This window comes from Oncorhynchus nerka, linkage group LG12, assembly GCF_034236695.1.
Source record: "Oncorhynchus nerka isolate Pitt River linkage group LG12, Oner_Uvic_2.0, whole genome shotgun sequence".
Classification (NCBI taxonomy): Eukaryota; Metazoa; Chordata; class Actinopteri; order Salmoniformes; family Salmonidae; genus Oncorhynchus; species Oncorhynchus nerka.
The window spans coordinates 59,521,637-59,541,746 of NC_088407.1; the positions used below are offsets into that span (position 1 = coordinate 59,521,637).

A 20,110-nucleotide genomic window follows, 5' to 3' on the forward strand; every position below is an offset into this window, starting at 1 on the left:
TGACTTGTAATTGAATAGCTTTTTATAGGAGCCACTTTAAAATTATGCACACAATTTATTTGATGTAATGTGCAGTGATTTTATATACTTTGACTCTGCATTTGCATATGCTTTATTCCTTTATGTATTATTTTGGATGCTCCAGATTTATACCTGCAGTGAGTAATTTTTTCTCTGTTTTTACAGCATATCTCTTCCAGAGAAACTGGAAAATGTTGCCAACAAATATGCTGAGCATTCCCATGACAAATGGTCAGCAGAGAAGGTAGGCCAAAGATGAGCTCCTCTGCCAGGGTAACGTGTATTTGATGCTGCAAAATGACACCAGGAATCAATTCTTTATTGCAGGGCATAAAGATTAAGAATAAAATGCTTTGGCACTGTATTTTATAAAGGCTTTTCAGTACGCTCTTGGAAGAAATACTATGAGGCTTGTTTCAGGGTTGCTCACTCTGTTTGTTTTTATTTGGGTTGAAGAACTATCTGGTAAAATGTAATATCAGCTCTGTAGAAGGGTCATACTTGTCTCTGCACTTCAGGTGATGTTGGGATGGAAGTACGGAGACTGTATAGATGAGAAGGCCAAGACTCACCCTCAGCTCAGGACCTACAAAGGCCTTACAGAGAAGGTGTAGTTCATTGCAGCATTTGAGGGTTTGAATTTGAACTACAGCATGCACTAATGTGAGCACTAGTGACCTAACTGATTGTTAACTCTTGGTGTGTGTATCCGTGTCTGTGTGCTGTGTTAACTCCTGTGGTCCTCAGGAGAAGGAGATCCACAGGTTGCCGGTGAGGGAGACTCTGAAGAGCATGCTGGCTATGGGCTGGAACATTGACAGGACCAAGGATGGTGAGACCATGTCCCTACGGGAGAGTGAGAAGATGCGGAAGATCTCCCAGTCCTCCTCTCAGGTAGTCTGATGGCCCGCTCCTCCTAGTGTTGTATATACCAGGACTGCTGAGTCAGATGTTCAATGTTTCTTTCGACTTCTAACTCGTTTTTCATGTTGTATTTTGGCAGGGTAACGGTTTCAACCCAACACCAATAGACACCAGCAATGTGGTTCTGTCTAGAGAGTTACAGGTGAGTGAACCTCACAGTTGTTAATTTGTAGCTGTTAATAACTATTTTGTTTATGACTAGGCTGTGGATATGTTATTTAATTAACAGATGTTCTCTTTGCTCTTTGGATCAAGGGCATGATGGAGGTCGTGGCTGAGAATTATCACAACATCTGGGCTAAGAAGAAAAAGAATGACCTTGGAATTAGAGGTGATTCTATAATACTCTTCAATCACTGTGAGATGGAGGAGCCAGAGGAATGTAGTCAGAGTAAATGTGAGATTTATTGGTTCTCGTTGTTTCAGTGTTGTTATTTGTGGTTCCAGGTGGGGCAACTCACCCTCTGCTAGTGCCCTATGACACCTTGACTGCCAAAGAGAAGGCCCGGGACAAAGAGAAGGCCCAGGGCCTGTTCCGCTTCCTACAGATCAACGGCTATGCTATCACCAGGTTAGTGAGTGCGTGTGTGGGTGCATGTGTGGGTGTGAAAACTAACGACACCTTCAGTCAAGACCGAAGACATTGATGTGCGTTGGTGTGACAGAATTACACTTCATCATTCCCTTCCTTCTGTGTTGTAGAGGTCTGAAGGACATGGAGCAGGACTCTTCCTCCATGGAGAAGAGGTTTGCCTACAAGTTCCTCAAGAAGCTGCTGAAGTATGTGAACTCAGCCCAGGAGTTCATTGCCCACCTTGGTAAGAGCCTGCTTAACGTTCATATCCATGTGTTTGAATGCTCCTCTACCTTTTCTCTGTTATGGACCATGCTGCCTCAGTCTTCTCTTTATTGACCTTTGACCTTGCCATTTCAGAGGCCATGGCTACCAGTGGTAAGACAGACAAGTCACCTCATGAGCAAGAAATCAAGTTTTTTGCCAAAGTGAGAATATTGTGAATCTGTGAAACAAATTAACATTTAAATGCAGTAGATGAGATTGCACAAAGATTGTCACACATCTCCTAAAAAGTTTTTTTTTTGCCTTAAGGTGCTCCTCCCTCTGATAGACCAGTACTTCAAGAACCACTGTCTCTACTTCCTGTCTTCTCCCAGTAAGAACCTGAGCAGCAGCGGCTATGCATCTAATAAGGAGAAGGAGATGGTCACCAGGTCGGTACACTACCATCTCACCACCCTGCAGCGAGTTACACTTTCTCACTACCTGTGTATGCTACTTACCTACTCTTCTCTTTACTCCCTTCATCTTGTCATCTTTTCCTCCTCTTACCCTTTACTTTAACCTCCCTGCTTTCGTTCTTTCTCTCGTTCTCTTTTTTCCAGCCTGTTCTGTAAACTGGCAGCTCTTGTCAGACACAGGATTTCCCTCTTCGGTAAGGAGCTGATTCGGCGCTTTTTTAAATTGCTTTCATGAATGACTTAGTGTGTGATATGTGTGCACATCGCTGTACTGTGCTCTCCTGTAGGGAGTGACTCCACCACCATGGTGAGCTGTCTCCACATCCTGGCCCACACACTGGACACCAGGTGGGTGGAGCTCAGTCCTATAGTCCTACGTCACAATATACGTCCACAGAGTTTGAAATTAGTTCAAAGGTTTGAAAGAGATCTGTTACGTAGCAATTTTACAGCACATGTCATTGGAAAAGAGGCTACCTCATGTCTAACCTATACAACATGAATTACATTACACCATGTTAATTCTCACCAGTTTGTGTTATTCATGCCATCTTGGAATCATTGACATTAAGATAAAAAACTCCCACTGGTATTTATACAAGTACACTTAGCATGCATAGACAGCATGTACTGTAGCTAGCTCTGGGCTCTTAGTGTTCTTCAGAACCAATGTGTGGTTTCAGGCAACAGTTCTAAAAACTGAGGTTAAAATAGCAATGCATTAAACATGATGTTGATACTGAGGATGTAGTTATGGTACTGTGCCTGCCCATAGGCTTTGTCTTTCACTTTCCTCCCTTTGGGAGATTCAACACAGAATCAAAAAAACATTACGACAAGTCACAATATACTTAACAAAATATTGACTAATCTAATCTGCTTAATGTATCAAACTGTTTTTTTTGGGGGGGGGGTGTAATAATTCTGCACATACCTACACTGACAACCTTCCCTTGAATCTAGATATTTACATAATTTACTGTATAAATCATGCACTGTAAATATTCAAGGTCAGATGGGAGCTCAAATCACAGTCCCTTGGGAGCTCTCTGTAGTATAGCTGGCTCTTCTCTACGAAAATGAAGCTGTCCTTTGGGAACTCTTCAATCATACGGAAATGATTGTTCTCAAAAATGATAACTTTAATATCCCACATGGGGACATTATGTGGTTATTGTGTGCAAAAATGGCAACAATGACAGACTACACACTCCTCCATCATTATTAACCCCTTCCCTCCGACAGGACGGTGATGAAGTCTGGCTCAGAGCTGGTGAAGGCGGGGTTAAGGACGTTCTTCGAGAACGCAGCGGAGGACCTGGAGAAGACCTTTGAGAACCTGAAGTTGGGGAAGTTCACCCACTCCCGCTCACAGATGAAGGGCGTGTCCCAGAACATCAACTACACCACGGTGGCACTACTGCCCATCCTCACTGCCCTGTTTGAACACATCACCCAGCACCACTTTGGAGTGGACCTGCTCTGTGAGTGACCACAGCAAGACCTATAGCTGTAGGAGATGGGAGGAGTGGAGCACTGCGTTTTAAATCATGTCGCTGACGCTGTGCATACCAATGTAAGCACGCTTTCTGCTTTGTGTTTTCAGTGGACGATGTCCAAGTGTCATGCTATCGTATCCTGACAAGCCTGTATGCACTCGGGACTGGAAAAAACATCTATGTGGAAAGGTAGTATTATTTACATAATGATATGAGAATGCTATCACATCACAGATAGTATAAAGCTGTGATCTGTGTCTGTCTCTTCTTCTCCCCTGCAGGCAGCTGCCGGCCCTGGGGGAGTGTCTGGCCACCCTGGCAGGCGCCATGCCTGTGGCCTTCCTGGAGCCACTGCTCAACAAACACAACCCCTGCTCTGTGTTCAACACCAAGACTGCCCGCGAACGCGCCAGTGAGTTCCACACTATTATGATGCTGTATACCCTAACACTGCATTAAATGGTTGTTTGCTTATCATTTGTGTTGTGTTGTGGTTATGTTTGTGTTGTGTTTGTGTAGTCCTAGGCATGCCAGACGCGGTGGAGGAGATGTGTCCGGAGATGCCTCGTCTAGACGTCCTGATGAAGGACATCAACGACATGTCTGAGTCTGGGGCGCGCTACACAGAGATGCCCCACGTCATCGAGGTGGTGCTGCCCATGCTGTGTAACTACCTGTCCTACTGGTGGGAGAAGGGCCCAGAGAACCAGGCGTCTCCGCACAGTGTGTTTTCCACCACCGTCACCTCAGAACACCTCAGCCTCATCCTGGGAAACATCCTGAAGATCCTCAACAGCAACCTGGGCATCGACGAGGCCTCCTGGATGAAGAGGATCGCAGGTTAGTTGGGTTGCATTACTGTGTGGGAGTGTACAGCAGTCGGTCACAGTGGGTTGGAGCTTTAGGAAACATACTGCTTTTGAGGGAAAACCTATTTGCATATTTGTATACAGTACTGATCAGATGATCCATAGCCTGACAAAATATTGTCTTTTGTATTCCTAGCAAGAGTGCTTTTGTATTGTTTTATTTTTAATTTCTAAGAAAAGCAACTGACAATGTTTTTGTCACTATGACTTCTGTGGGCGCAGTGTATGCCCAGCCCATCATCAGTAAGGCCAGGGCTGTTCTGTTGAAGAGTCACTTCCTGCCTACGCTGGAGAAGCTGAAGAAGAAGACCGTGAAGGTGGTGACGGAGGAGGAGCTACTGAAGGCTGACAGTAAGGGAGACACCCAGGAGGCTGAGCTCCTCATCCTGGATGAGTTCGCTGTGCTCTGCAGAGACCTCTACGCCTTCTACCCGATGCTCATCCATTACGTTGACAATAACAGGTGAGCCTGCTAATTGAGTTGTTTTACAGTGGAGTGAAATGAGATGATGTGGTTGTGTTTCATCAGTACCCTAGGACCTATTGTAATTCAAGACTACACTGGTTTGGGGGCAAGGCTGTGGAGCAGAGGACATTATATGGATGTTTGTTCATCTCTTATAATGTATTATATACATATTCAGTACCAGTCAAAAGTTTGGACACACCTACTCATTCAAGAGTGTCTTTATTTTGACTATTTTCTACATTGTAGAATAATAGTGAAGAAATCAAAACTATGAAATGATACATATGGAATCATGTAGTAACCAAAAAAGTGTTTTAAAAAATCTAAATAGATTTGAGATTCTTCAAAGTAGCCACCCTTTGCCTTGATGACAGCTTTGCACACACTTGACATTCTCTCAACCAGCTTCATGAGGTAGTCACCTGGAATGTATTAACAGGTGTGCCTTTTTTTAAAGTTAATTTGGGCAATTTCTTTATTTCGTAATGCATTTGAGCCAATCAGTTGTGTTGTAACAAGGTAGGGGTGGTGTACAGAAGATAGCCCTATTTGGTAAAAGATCACATCCATATTATGGCAAGAACATCTTAAATAAGCAACGAGAAACCACAGTCCATCATTACTTTAAGACATGACTGTCAGTCAATCCGGAACATTTCAAGAACTTTCAAGTGCAGTTGCAAAAACCATCAAGCGCAATTATGAAACTGTCTCTCATGAGGACTGCCACAGGAAAGGAAGACCCAGAGTTACCTCTGCTGCAAAGGATATGTTCATTAGAGTTACCAGCTTCAGAAATTGCAGTCCAAATAAATGCTTCAAATAACAGACACATCTCAACATCAACTGTTCAGAGGAGACCTGCGTGAATCAGGCCTTCATGGTCGAATTGCTGCAAAAAACCACAACACAACCACATCACAACACAAATGAACAGATGATCTCTGCATGTGTGGTTCCCACCGTGAAGCATTGAAGAGGTGTGATGGTGTGGGGGTGCTTTGCTGTTGACACCGTCAGTGATTTATTTAGAGTTCAAGGCACACTTAACCAGCATGGCTACTACAGCATTCTGCAGCGATACGCCATCCCATCAGGTTTGCGCTTAGTGGGACTCATTTGTTTTTTTAGCAGGACAATGATCCAACACCTCCAGGAAGGAGAGTGATTGAGTACTGCATCAGATGACCTGGTCTCCACAATCACCTGACCTCAACCCAATTGAGATGGTTTGGAATGAGTTAGGCCGCAGAGTGAAGGAAAAGCAGCCAACAAGTGTTAAGCATATGTGGGAACTCCTTCAAGACTGTTGGAAATGCATTCCAGGTGAAGCTAATTGAGAGAATGCCAAGAGTGTGCAAAGCTGTCATCAAGGCAAAGGGTGGCTACTTTGAAGAATCTCAAATATAAAATAGATTTAGATTTGTTTAACACTTTTTTGGTTACTACATGATTCCATACGTGTTATTTCATAGTTTTAATGTCTTCACTATTATTCTACAATGTAGAATAAAGAAAAACCCTTGAATGAGTAGCTGTGTCCAACCTTTTGACTGGTTGTGTGTGTACGCACAGTGGCAAGAAAAAGTATGTGAACCCTTTGGCATTACCTGGATTTCTGCATAAATTGTCATCAAATTTGAGCTGATCTTCATCTAAGTCACAACAATAGTGTGCTTAAACTAATAACACACAAATTATTCTATTTTTCTTGTCTAATTGAATACTGGAGGCAATGGGGGGGGGTCGCACCGGACCGGGTACTGGCTGATGAGTGTATTTTATATATAATAATCATCTTTTCTCTCTCCTTTCTCCTGCAGGTCCAGGTGGCTGAAAGAACCAGACACTGACTCCAATGAACTCTTCAGAATGGTGGCTGAGATATTCATCCTCTGGTGCAAATCACATGTACGATTTCTCCTTATCAACAATGGACAAACTAGCGATTAAATAGATAGGACATTTTAGATTGAGAAATGAGCAAAGCAGAAGGTGTCTTCATCATGTACATTGGTATTGCTCTTTCCTCAGAACTTCAAAAGGGAAGAGCAGAACTTTGTGGTTCAGAATGAAATCAACAACCTGTCTTTCCTGACTGGTGATAGCAAGACGAAGATGTCAAAGGTAGGGCTTATTCAAATGTGGCTGCTTTCTGAGACAGACAAAACAGCAGGGGCGCAACTTTGCTTTTAGAAGTTTATCCAGTTGGGAAAAAACACTCCCTCAGCCTACCTGACCGCTTGGAGGCATCTGCAAGATCCTAAAGCACACTATTGCCTTGTTTTGTATCACATTCCAATGATTAAACTGGAGGGGACAAAAATGCACCCCTGCAAAACATTACAGCATATTCCCACTGCTGGAGTGCTCTACGACTATAACTTGGAGCACTCTGCAACCCCTGTGGTCATGTATGTTCACATCCTAACCCAGCTAACCTCAGTCCAACCTCCTGCTGCTATCTGTCAGCACATTCCAGCTGAGCCTTGTTACTGGGCTCCATTCTGCAGATTCAGCTCTTTCTCTCTCCCTGCTTCAGCAACCCCCGTGGCCAAACAACACAACTAATATTCCCTCACAAACAGAAGCCATGTCACCTCCTCAGGTACAGGGAATAGATTTGTTGATAGTTTTATTTTTTAAATCCTGTCTGCTTGTACACTTAATTCACTGGAAGCGCCATGCTCTACCAACTGAGCCAACGGGACCACAATAGTCTGCCCTGCCTTGCTGTTAACACATTGCACATTATCGCCCCACCTTCATCACCCCTGCTTGTCATCATAACGAGCGTTTCTCATTCCCTTATGGGCCGAACATGTCCCAGCTCTGTTATTGAAAGTCAACACGCCCATGACAAATAACATGATCACGTCACTGGTGTTTCTGGGTGATGGATATCCTGCGCTGGTGTGTGTGGCACCTACCTCCCACTGGCTGTCTCTATTACACGGAACCCAAACCAGCTGCGCACGTGCGCCATGGTGCATACATTTATTTTGTCCCCCCACACCAAACGCGATCACAACAAGCAGGTTAAAATATCAAAACTAACTCTGAACCAATTACATTAATTTGGGGACAGGTCAAAAAGCATTAAACCTTTATGGCAATTTTACTAGCTAATTTGTCCTATTTTGCTAGCTTGCTGTTGCTAGCTAATTGGTCCTGGTGTATATATACATTGAGGTGTTATTTTACCTGAAATGCACAAGGTGTTCTACTCCGACAATTAATCCACACAAACAGTCAATTGAATCTTTTCTAGTCATCTTTCCTCCTTCTAGGCTTTTTATTCTCTTGAAAATATATTGCCATTGGCAACTTTCATAAATTAGGTGCATTACCGCCACCGACCTCATTGTCTTTCAGTCACCCACGTGGGTATAACCAATGAAGAGATGGCACGTGGGTACCTGCTTCTATAAACCAAGGAGGAGATGGGAGAGGCAGGACTTGCAGTGCGATCTGCGTCAGAACTGACTTCTCTTTTAGCCCATGTCAACGCAGACGCTCGTTGACGCGTGCGAGCAGTGTGGGTGCAATAATTGAATAATCTAGATTTCTAAATGTATTTTGCAACGTGAGGGAACGCGAAGCGAGCGTTGTAGTCAGCCTGTGTCACTCAGCTCCTGTACTGGGTGGAGGGGTGTGTGTGTGTGTGTGTGCGTGTGTGTGTGTGTGTGTGTGTGTGTGTGTGTGTGTGTGTGTGCATACAGTTAATGGTGCTTCTTTCTCTCTTGCTGAGTTGAATATGAGTGTCTTCTGTGTGCCAGCTTCTTCCATTTGTGTTTCTCAGTGCAGTCCTTTTTTATAACACCTCACCATATGGGTACAGGCAAACTGTGGGCGAATGCTGCTTTCAGGTTATAGCTACATTTGAAATGCTTCATGGGCAAATATTTTCAGCCGCCAGCGATGGAACAATGCCTTAGTTCCCTCTGCTACCTATAGGTTTAATTCAGCCTTCGGTGTGCAGCTGCTGTGCTCCCACTGTGAAATAAGCACAGTTAGAACAAGGTAGCAATTTAGAATGTGACTGCATTGGCTATTATAAAAAGGTAGTGGCCCATCTGATATATTACCAAATGGCTCCCTATACAGTGCACAACTTGCAGACAAAAGTAGTGAACTATATGGAAAATAGAGTGCCAATAGAGTGCCATTTTTCAGTGAGTGCCAGGTGAAATGATTAATGTGTCATTCCGTCCTGGTAACAGTCAGGGGGTCAGGACCAGGAGAGGAAGCATAAGAGGAAGCGAGGAGAGTTCTACTCCATCCAGACCTCCCTGATCGTTGCTGCCCTGAAGAAGATGCTGCCCATGGGACTCAACATGTGCACCCCCGGGGACCAGGAGCTCATCTCCCTGGCCAAAACACGTTACCTCCTGGTGAGAGGGCCATCCTAGCCCACATGGACCCATGCTGATTGAGGATCAGGTATCACTGGCCACACACTACCTGATGACGGTGTATCTAATTGTTTTCATGTTTTGCTCAACAGAAGGACACAGATGATGAAGTGAAGGAACATGTGCGGCAAAATTTGCACCTTCAAGAAAAGGTGAGCTGTATATTATGGCGTTATTGTAATCCGTAAAACTAGCAACTCTATCATAATGTGTGATGTTTTCTAACTCCTACACTGTACTAACCCACCCCCAGTCAGACGACCCTGCAGTGAGGTGGCAGCTGAACCTGTATAAGGATGTGATGGTGAAGAACGAGGGGCCTCCAGACCCTGAGAGGACAGTGTTCAGAGTCCAGAGCATATCGGCTGCAGTCTTCCATCTGGAGCAGGTCAGTGGCTGGCTGCACCATGCATCCCCCTTACTGCCTACATCCACTTCTCTATCCGGGCCCCTTTATATCCATGTTACAGATCCTTAAGCCGTGATCTATATCCTGGATGCTTTATGTCCTGCTTCTCTGATCTTTACTCAACCTGATAATAGTCACATTTGTGATCCAAACCATACACCCTGTTTCGTATGTTGTATTACAACTTACATATTTTGTCTTCATTTATTCAATGTAGGTGGAACAGCCGTTGAGGTCTAAGAAGTGTGTGTGGCAGAAGCTGCTGTCCAAGCAGAGAAAGCGTGCGGTGGTGGCCTGTTTCCGCATGGCTCCTCTCTACAATCTGCCCAGGTATCACACAACCATCTACATGTTGTGTAGTCAGTCCTTTACAAACATAAATATTACAATATAATCGTCAAATATTACAATAGAATACCCCAGCTGCTGATGTCAGTATTGGGAGGCAGCAGGCTGTGTTAAGTTTAGCATTCTCTCTCATTTCCAACCCTGCACTATTTCTTTCTCTATGCCTCATGAGTCTCACCCCTCTTTGCTGGGCTCTGACCCTGTATTAATATGAAGCGTCCCTCCCCTAATCTGTACGAACAAATGTCTTGCCTCCGGCAGTTATCAAGGAATAGAAAAGGACACAAGCAATTTCATGCCCTGCTGCACTGTAACTCAATCACAGAGACTCAGGAGGAGAGACAGTGGGGAGGAAAACAATTGAAAGCCCGACCTGGGGGCGGCCATCTTTAATGTGTGCTCTCATGTCTCTCCTCGTCACCAAATGATTAGTTATTGTTGTTGTTTGGAGAATGTTTTGGAGAATGTGACATTGCATCATATTGTTGAGTAATCAGTAAGCACTGGCCTTTTGAGTCAGGTTAGAGCTGGAAATGTTAAGGACATTTGATGCAATGTCAGTCTACTTTTCCTTTCCACCTCTAATACTATCACATAACTCGCTCTGTACCCTTTGTGACAGTGGCTTACCAACCTTTTACCATATATCTACTACTCTGTCTCTGCTACTTTACCCTCTCTCTGTTCTCTCCTGAATGACTATACTGTACCTCCCCTCAGGCACAAAAGTAATAATTACTTCCTGAATGCCTACCGACGCTATTGGCTCGAAAAAATGCATGAGAACACAGACTATGACAGTCTGCTCTCCATGCTAACGGTAATGTAATGTTTAGATAACGTTTGTGACCTCCTGTTCCTCCCCCCTCCTCCCAGCCATGGTTTGTACTATAACTATAACTCTCATACTGTGATCCCACTGGCTTTCTGACTGGTCTGCCTATTATAAAGCTACACTCATCACTAAAATATTCACTCTGACCAAATGCTTTTTCTTCTAAGTTATAGGTTTCTGTACCGATGTCGCTGTAATTTATATACCATATATTTTATTTAGCATTAATCATTACAGTGTACTGTAGATGTTGCTAGAATAAATATATCCTGTGATCATTTTTACTGGGGTATACATGACAGGGTTATGAAATGGGGGGGGTACAGTTCAAACTTCCAAGGTGTTTCTCAATGGTGACCAGTTGGATTTGCCAGTGCCCTATAACAGGGTTTCCCAAACTCGGTCCTGGGCCCCCCCCCCCCCCCCCCCTGGGTGCATTTTATGTTTTTTTGCCATAGCATTACACAGCTGATTAAAATAATCTAAACTTGATGATGAGTTGGTTATTTGAATCAGCTGTGTGCTCCTTGGGTAAAAACCATAATGTGCCCCTAGGGGAGGGGGGGAAGCAGGACAGAGTTTGGGAAGCCCTGCCCTGTACTAACCCGTATTAACCGTTCTTTACGTAATACCCCCCTCCTCTCCTCTTCCTCCTGGTCCACCCTGCTAACCCTCCTAATCTCCCTCTACCCCCCCCAGGCATCGCTCTATTAACCTCTTCCTCCTGGGCTATCAGAGAATATGGATAGAAACAGAGACGTACTCTTTTGAAGAGAAGCTAGTGCAGGACCTGGCAGTAAGTACTGTACCTGTCCACCCCAGTGCCCAGCCCTCTCTTTGTGCTCTCTCTGTGGGGCTAGTCTCTTTTCTCCGTCCTCACCTGGCCGTGCTACAACACGAATGCTTCGCCAGTACAATGCCCGCCAAGTGCCGCAGGGGTTCTGCCAATCATCCATGTTCTGCCCCTGGCTCTGTGTGGCTCTGTCCCTTGCAAACTGAAACGCCTACGCGGGCACGCATGACATCACCCTGGATGTCAGTGGCGGCAGTACTGTACTGTAACTGTACCGTTTCTAGAGCTGTTTCCCTTCCTACAGGGGTAAGAGAGCATCCAACCACGATGCTACGGCTTACTGGTAAAATTTATGGAAGGTGTGGTGTCCTTCATAAATTTTCTGTTGCAGCATGGACAAAGTATAGTGTCATAGTCATGTCGTTTGAGGAATTTGTTGTAATCAAAGAATTAAGATATACTGTCCCTGTAAGGGTTGCTTTTTTACAACGTTGATTCTAGATATCTCTGAAATTCTTCAAAACCCCATGCCGTCCTGTGTAAGAACCTGCTACATTTGTCAAAACAGCAATGAAGAAAAATGGTTATAAACACTCTATAACACTTTATAAGCCATTTTACAAATATGATAGATTTAAAATGTAGGGAAAGTGGCTACATCCTAAAAGAGATGACCATGTGGAATAGTATTCCCTCTACCACTATTTTTGCCCCATCCTTTCCTGGTGGCCTCTGTTCATTGGGGGAGTATCTGTGGTGCTCAGGGATAAAGTGGTAGACGAGTATAAAGTATTATAGAGTATGGATCAGGCTCATGGAGAGTCATGCTTAACTTTCATCTTCCTCCCTTTATCTCTACTGAACACACACCTTCACACCGCTAACCTTGATACTGCTGTACCATCTAAATGTACTGTGTGTATGTCCCTGTGTGTGGGCCTGCATGGTCTGCTGGTGAGTGGCGTGTCATACCCGGAATGCTTTCAGTCTGTGATTCAATGGGCCATCACACTAGTAATGAAGCTACATGGTGGGACAGGGTTTGACTGCACATTCTGCATCTTTAATTTCAATGTGCTTCTGTTGATCAAGTACACCTTGTTGTCTCTAAGGTGAGTGATGTACAGAGGAGACTGTTTTATATAATGGCAATGGTAACTGCATATGGATAGTAACTTATCCATATTTCTGCTTGATACCTTTCCACTGGGCACATTTGATTCACATTTTGTTGAGTTGTCAACGTGCAATCAACAAAAAAATGCACAATGTCATTTAGGTTAAAGGTTAAAGGTTGGGTGAAAAAAAGACCATACCCTTACTTTTTGCAAATCCAATCAGTTTTCCATGTTGATTCAATGTCATCACATATATTTTTGGGGTTGAAATGACGTGGAAACAATGTTGATTAAACCAGTTTTTTCCCAGTAGATTGGCCTAGGTAATCATTATTCCTGAAGCGTGTTGCAGTGTAATTTGAACAACTAATTTTAGTTTTTGCAATTTCACTAATTCAAAGTAAAGTTATTGTAATCTTTAAAATGTGTATCAACTCAGTGTAGGCACATTTTGTCAGTCTCAGAGGGTAAAGGGCACTTCTGTAATGACAGATGATTGGGTCTTAGGGTAGGGTGGTACTCTGATGTGTGGCTGGGTGTTTGTGCAGAAGACCCAACTGAAGGTGGAGGAGGAGGAAGAGGAAGAGGCAGAGATGCAGCCAGACCCTCTTCATCAGCTCATCCTGCATTTCAGTCACAATGCGCTCACGGAGCGGAGGTAAACACACACACACACACACACACACACACACACCTAGGCACCTGGCATCGTGCTGCTTGCTCCATCTGTGCCATGTAATATTGCCGGTGTGTCCCTTGGCTAATAAACTGTCGCATTGAACTAAAACACTGCAGCATTTCTCCCCACACAGGGAGAAGCCCTCGAGCACAAGTAATTGTGTCACATTTATTCTTAGTCATGCACCTGAGAGATGTGTTTATCATGGAGTATATTTGTTTAGTTATGTAAGGTTCATTCACACATGTTTATCCTGCTTTTCCATTCAGTTCTTTGGAAGAGGATCCTTTGTATATTGCATATGCAGACATGATGGCAAAGGTACAAAGCCTATATGAATCTGCTTTTGGATACATGTCTTTAGTATCATGTAGAGGTCAACAGAGATCTGACTACCAAAGCTTTTGTCTTTAGAGCTGTGCAGAAGATGAAGAAGAAGAAGATGAAGAGGGAAAGGAGAAAACATTTGAGGTGTTTTGGACCTCCCATCGAGATATTAGATTTGACTAGTTTCAATGGTTTTGTAAGGAGCTGTGTTTGTTTACATGGTGTGTGTTTACATGGTGTTTGTTGACCTGTTAGGAAAAAGAGATGGAGAAACAGAAGACTCTGTACCAGCAGGCTAGACTGCATGACAGAGGAGCTGCTGAGATGGTGTTACAGATGATTAGCGCCAGCAAAGGTAAACACACACACACACACACACACACACACACACAGTATGATCCCTGATTATCCTCTTTAGGTACGCTTGGGCCCATGGTGACCTTTACCTTGAAGCTGGGCATCTCTATACTCAACGGAGGCAACATACTGGTTCAGCAGGTATATCAGAATATTTATGGTCCATATCAATCTTTTCAGTATGTACAGTGGCACAGTACAGCTCAATTTGTTTTGTGTATTTCCTTTTTTGTAGAAAATGCTTGACTATCTGAAGGAAAAAGGAGATGCTGGCTTTTTCAAGAGTTTGTCAGGACTCATGCAGTCTTGCAGGTAAAATGATATCACAACACACAGAAAACAAATCTTTGACAGTTTGACATTCAAACAGAGCAAAACTATACATGTTAAAAGATATAAACCACGTTGGCTCTCTTTCCTTGAAATTCATTAGTGTCCTGGATTTGAATGCATTCGAAAGGCAAAACAAAGCGGAAGGTCTTGGGATGGTGACTGAGGAAGGATCAAGTAAGTGAGGAGAAACACTAGACTACCTCAGACAGACATATGCACAGTAATCTCTCTTTCCTGTCAGAAAGGAATGACATTTGAATTCTGATATATTAAATACATGCATATCTTAGAATTGTTTTGTGTTAATGAAAAGTAATTGTAGATGTGTTTTGATTATAAGATAACAATTTACTTTCTTACCTTTGAGAGTCAAGTCCACTTGGTGCTATTGGCGAATGCTGAACCATGATACTCCGTACAGATTTGTAATGTCTAAAACCTTAAAGTATAAAATATAAATATTAAGTAGATAAAAAATATATAATTCTAAAGACTCCATGTTGATTTCATCTGACCCCTCCCACTTCCTCTCACCCAGCCACAGGGTCATAAATTGCCTGTCTTCTGATTACCAACCAGTTAATGCTCACAGACAAAGCCTGTCTAAAATGTCATTATTCAACTAATATGATTTTTGGTGGGTTGCTTTTACTGCTTGTGCTACACCAAGTGGTCACTGTGTTCCTATTAACACCTTGTTGGAAATTCTGAATCGGCCCATAGAGAAACTTAATTAATTAATGGAGACTTACTGAACCTTGTGATGGAGGTCATGTCAAGATTACATCTGGAGGCTATTCCTTCATATTTATAAGCAAGCAATAACAGCAGTCCATAAGGATACACCACCTGTCATTACGATTGGTCAGCCGATGTCCAACCCACCAGCTAATGATTGGCCCATGCTTTTGTTGTGTTAGAAGAAGGCCTGTGATAGGGCTACTACAGATACATGGTGCAGCATTAGCGCGCCACGTTCGCTCTTATGTTTGTGATGAAAAAGCTCATCTCATTGTCACGTATGTCATTGTGTCTGTGTTCATGAGCCCGTGCTACTGTATGTTCCTCAGTCATGTGACATCTGAGCACTGTCTGTCAACAAGATAGAAAACAGATCTATACACAATAGATCACCCACCATCGAAGCGGTTGGATCTAATGGAGTGCATACAGTAAATGGCTATGTTCTCCTAGATACTCCAGCTCATTCCCACCTCATGTAACCAGGCATAAGTGATGGTGACTGCAGTCCTGTAGTGTTTCTCACCCCCTGTCCCACACCAGTCCTGCCAAACTGTGCAGCAGAACCTGTAGACCTACCTACCTGAGACTCTTAACCGCATGTCTACTGTATGTCCAACGCCTAAAGTGATGTCGATATGGATCTCTTCTTCCTTACTACTTATTGAAACTCAATGTCTTCTCCTTTGCTTATGTCTGCTTTTTTTTGTTTGTTTCTTCTTATCATATTTTAACTCATCGGTCGCAGTCAACGTGAGTGAGCGGGGTAAATACATGGTTTAGATTCTACTCATTTCGCAATGCTGCCATCCTGATTGCTCTCCGTCCGGCTCCCACCCCTTCCCCCTCCCCTCTGTCTGGAATGTAATAATAAAATACTGATCTGAAGGAACAAATGCATGCTCCAATAAGACTTATGGTCAGATTGTTCAATCCATAGCATCAGACCCAGGCTGACTCTTAACTCTCTCTCCTCCTATACAAAGTTAGTGCTTGTGGTCTATCTGGAAACTTGTCTGTCTCTTTTTTGTTGATACTACTAACCAATGTTACTTGATAAAGTAAATTAGGAATAAGAATAACATTCCCAAAGCTTTGCTTGTATCTGAAGTACAGAACAACAAAGCTCTGCCATGCAGTTGTATACTGAACATCCTTCCCTGCATACAGTATGTACTGTATATCAAGTCAAAGTGATATGAATATCTCATAGAGGGAGCATATACTTTCATGACAAACGTCTCCTAGTCTAGGAGCTTGAGGACTAGACGGCAGCTTTGTATTGAAGTGAAAGTTATGCCATTTTGTAAGCTTGTGTTAGATCAGGTTGAGGGGGTTGCCTGATTTCTAGCCCCCTCCTAACCAAAGGGGACAGTCGTCAATCTCATCTCCTGTGTCCAGGTTCCAAAGTACTGCAAAACGATGAGTTCACTAAGGATCTCTTTAGGTTTCTGCAACTGCTCTGTGAGGGACACAACAACGGTACGTCCAAACTTTCTAGAACACCTTACCTCAATACCGGTTAAGGTACTCTAGCCTACCTGTGACTTGTGTATTTAGTTCTGATCCGTATTATTTGTGTTTACTGCCCACAATGTACTATGTATATCATTACCTGATCCTCTAACCATTCATTGGTATTTGACCACTTTCTCTTTCTTCAGACTTTCAAAACTTCCTGCGGACTCAAACAGGGAACACGACCACAGTAAATATCATCATCAGCACTGTGGACTACCTGCTCCGTCTGCAGGTAAAATACTATCCCCCACCTTCACTCCGTATATGCTTTGTGTGTAATGTCTGTTTACAGTATCATGTGTTCCATGTTGATTTGTCCAATATTAGGAATCCATCAGTGATTTCTACTGGTACTACTCTGGGAAAGACATCATGGATGAGGCTGGCCAGCGGAACTTCTCCAAAGCCCTGGCTGTGGCCAAGCAGATTTTCAACTCTCTCACTGAGTACATACAGGTAACACAAGACTCTTGGGTTGGAAGAAACTAGCCTTCACAGACAGGAATGTGTTGTATGGTTAATCATGGTGATCCAATCGTCTTGACTTTAGTGATCTTCTCTTTGTGACGCCAGGGCCCGTGTATTGGGAACCAGCAGAGTCTGGCACACAGCAGGCTATGGGATGCAGTGGTGGGATTCCTGCATGTGTTTGCCAATATGCAGATGAAGCTGTCACAGGTAATACAACTCAGTACAATTTCCTAATCAACTTAATTTTACTCAACCACTATTCAATCTATGTCATCAGATATGAAATTGAATAGAATCTGATTCATGTGATGCAACATCAAACTATATGTGGATAAAGAGTTCAACAATCTGCTGTGTTGCCACTAGAGGTCTCTCTTAGCTCAGAGATGTACTCTGCAGCATGTTGACAGGCTTTTCTCTCTGCCTTAATTTGAAAGATCCATCACTCGCACAGCCAGACACCTTAGATGTGCTTTGTAGCCAATAACCCAGATGGGATCAGAATGAAACTTCTTGTACCGTCTTAGTTTATCTCAGGGTTATCCAGAGGGGCAGGGCTGTTTGCAGGTGGACAGATTGACAGTGCGGCTGGGCGCGTTTTGATAAAGCTAATCAAAGTCCCTCCTCAGATTTATTATGTGCTGTGAGCCGGCTCAAAGGAGGCCCAAAATGAGTCAGCCCCTCCCAGCCATCTGCTTGGGCCCGACAGAATGACATTAGCCTGTGTGCTGATGGATGGCTGGGACCTAGCGCTCTCAGAGGGCCTTGATCTCTCCAAATGCCATGCTGGGATATTAGCGGTGGACTGGCCCCAGACAGAGAGCTGCGCTAACCTTTTTGATGTGGTGAAGGATGTGTCACAAAGTTGCTTTCATTTCCTCTCCCCCAGGATTCAAGTCAGATTGAGTTATTGAAGGAGCTGCTGGACCTGCAGAAGGACATGATCGTGATGATGCTCTCCCTTTTGGAAGGTTCTATTACCTTTTCATCTCAGTCGTGACTCATCACGGAACACATTGTGGTCATATCTAGAGGCACTGATAGAACACTCGCTACCAGCATATGCTCTATCTATTTTATCCATTTTGTGCCTAAAACCCTTTAAACAGATGTATTTACTTGAAATGATATTACATGACATCAAACACCTATCCATTCTACTTGGACAATTCAATTAGCAGATTGTATTATGGTTACTTTGTACTTTCTATTGTTTGTTATAAACCAGGGGTGTCAAACTCAATACGCCCACGGGCCGTATTGAAAAAACACAACGAATTCGTGGGCCTGACATAGCCTATTATGTTTGTTTTTACAACATCAAAAAACCTGCATACAACTGTGACCCAAACTGGCCATTGTTTTATTACAAATAATAGGTCCCTTTATAATGTCCACTTATGTACATAGGGTGCTATATATAGCATTTTAACATATTAAAACAAGAGATACATACAGTGCATTCTGAAATGATTCAGACCCCTTTTTCTACATTTTTGTTGCTTACAGCTTTATTCTAACATTGATTAAATAAAAAATAATCCTCATCAATCTACACACAATACCCCATAATGACAAAACGAAAACAGGTTTTTAGATGTGTTAATTTGTGGGTGTCCATCACCCATTTCATAAATGTTACGAATTGCAATATGTATTATATATTGAAAGTTGCAAAACATACAATATGTTACGAATTCGCAAAACGTACTATATGTTGCGAATCTGCAAAACATACGATATGCTAAGAATTCTAGCTAGGTTGCTGACGTTCGCTAGGATAGGGTTTAGAGGTTAGGGTTAAGTTTAGGAGTTAGCTTAAAGGGTTAAGGTTAGGGTTAGCTATAATAGTTAAGGTTAGGGAAGGGTTAGCTGACATGCTAAGTAGTTGCAAAGTAGCTAAAAGGTAGAACGTAGGGGAAAGTTGCTAATTAGCTAAAATGCTAAAGTTGTCAGTGATAAGATTCGAAATTGCATCCGTTGGGTTGCTAGATGTTCGCGTTAAACACCTACTCATCAACCCTGACCAACCACCCTACTTTCGTTTTTGCCATAAGTAACATAATCAAATAATCATCAAAATCTGTCAATTTAATCTAGAGATATCAATGTTTTTTTTGCATTGGATGCTTCTCAATCCACCGCACCCACCGATATATAGCACTTCTGCATCTGCGGTGAAATGTGTCAGAACTGGAACGGTGTTTGTCAGACCCGAAAATCGATCTTCTCACAAAATGTCTGAAGCATCCAAGCGATTTGACTTACAAGACTCTATGGAAAGGGGAGATTCTCATGAACACAATGTTTCTTTCCGATTTGCTCTACGACTCCTGTGACTAACAGGTACCGGTTTTAAAAAATAAATGGAAGTATGAAGGCAGTTTTGATACTTAAAGGGGTCCTAAAATTCTAAAACAAAGCTAAATGATCCATGGTATGACCATCTTAAAACAATGACATATGTCATCTTAATTTCATAAAGTAGATGACTCAGCTGTGGACTCATTTATACTCGCTTGTGTGTCCTATTGTTCTTTAGTAGTAATTTATACCCACATGTGAATACTTCATCTTATAACTTTTTGACAACCAAGATGACATGTTCTGTAGGCTACAGCAATGACCCGTTGGAACCAGAATTTGGCATGGACATTTAGCCTACAACACTTTTAAACTTTCGGTCCGGTAGAAGATTTGGTCAGTGCCATTAGTGATTATATG

The 20,110-nt window shown here is 43.0% G+C and overlaps 1 protein-coding gene across 1 annotated transcript in view; it reads left to right on the plus strand.

The window, feature by feature from the left end:
- The window catches only part of LOC115138476 (ryanodine receptor 3-like), a 180,874-nt gene that overhangs the window by 140,952 nt on the left and 19,812 nt on the right, over positions 1 to 20,110 (plus strand). The window contains exons 53-88 of the mRNA XM_065025690.1: positions 187 to 265; positions 540 to 629; positions 769 to 915; positions 1,025 to 1,087; positions 1,201 to 1,276; positions 1,393 to 1,516; positions 1,648 to 1,763; positions 1,880 to 1,947; positions 2,054 to 2,175; positions 2,347 to 2,396; positions 2,490 to 2,550; positions 3,448 to 3,686; positions 3,809 to 3,890; positions 3,983 to 4,113; positions 4,221 to 4,541; positions 4,793 to 5,033; positions 6,863 to 6,950; positions 7,074 to 7,166; positions 9,263 to 9,433; positions 9,547 to 9,606; positions 9,708 to 9,842; positions 10,081 to 10,193; positions 11,746 to 11,842; positions 13,506 to 13,615; positions 13,906 to 13,957; positions 14,051 to 14,107; positions 14,219 to 14,318; positions 14,382 to 14,461; positions 14,556 to 14,632; positions 14,754 to 14,827; positions 16,143 to 16,160; positions 16,796 to 16,876; positions 17,059 to 17,147; positions 17,243 to 17,371; positions 17,489 to 17,593; positions 18,276 to 18,357. Of these exons, the coding sequence (XP_064881762.1) occupies positions 187 to 265; positions 540 to 629; positions 769 to 915; positions 1,025 to 1,087; positions 1,201 to 1,276; positions 1,393 to 1,516; positions 1,648 to 1,763; positions 1,880 to 1,947; positions 2,054 to 2,175; positions 2,347 to 2,396; positions 2,490 to 2,550; positions 3,448 to 3,686; positions 3,809 to 3,890; positions 3,983 to 4,113; positions 4,221 to 4,541; positions 4,793 to 5,033; positions 6,863 to 6,950; positions 7,074 to 7,166; positions 9,263 to 9,433; positions 9,547 to 9,606; positions 9,708 to 9,842; positions 10,081 to 10,193; positions 11,746 to 11,842; positions 13,506 to 13,615; positions 13,906 to 13,957; positions 14,051 to 14,107; positions 14,219 to 14,318; positions 14,382 to 14,461; positions 14,556 to 14,632; positions 14,754 to 14,827; positions 16,143 to 16,160; positions 16,796 to 16,876; positions 17,059 to 17,147; positions 17,243 to 17,371; positions 17,489 to 17,593; positions 18,276 to 18,357 (3,821 nt within the window). The remainder of the gene's footprint in view (positions 1 to 186; positions 266 to 539; positions 630 to 768; positions 916 to 1,024; positions 1,088 to 1,200; positions 1,277 to 1,392; positions 1,517 to 1,647; positions 1,764 to 1,879; positions 1,948 to 2,053; positions 2,176 to 2,346; positions 2,397 to 2,489; positions 2,551 to 3,447; positions 3,687 to 3,808; positions 3,891 to 3,982; positions 4,114 to 4,220; positions 4,542 to 4,792; positions 5,034 to 6,862; positions 6,951 to 7,073; positions 7,167 to 9,262; positions 9,434 to 9,546; positions 9,607 to 9,707; positions 9,843 to 10,080; positions 10,194 to 11,745; positions 11,843 to 13,505; positions 13,616 to 13,905; positions 13,958 to 14,050; positions 14,108 to 14,218; positions 14,319 to 14,381; positions 14,462 to 14,555; positions 14,633 to 14,753; positions 14,828 to 16,142; positions 16,161 to 16,795; positions 16,877 to 17,058; positions 17,148 to 17,242; positions 17,372 to 17,488; positions 17,594 to 18,275; positions 18,358 to 20,110) is intronic.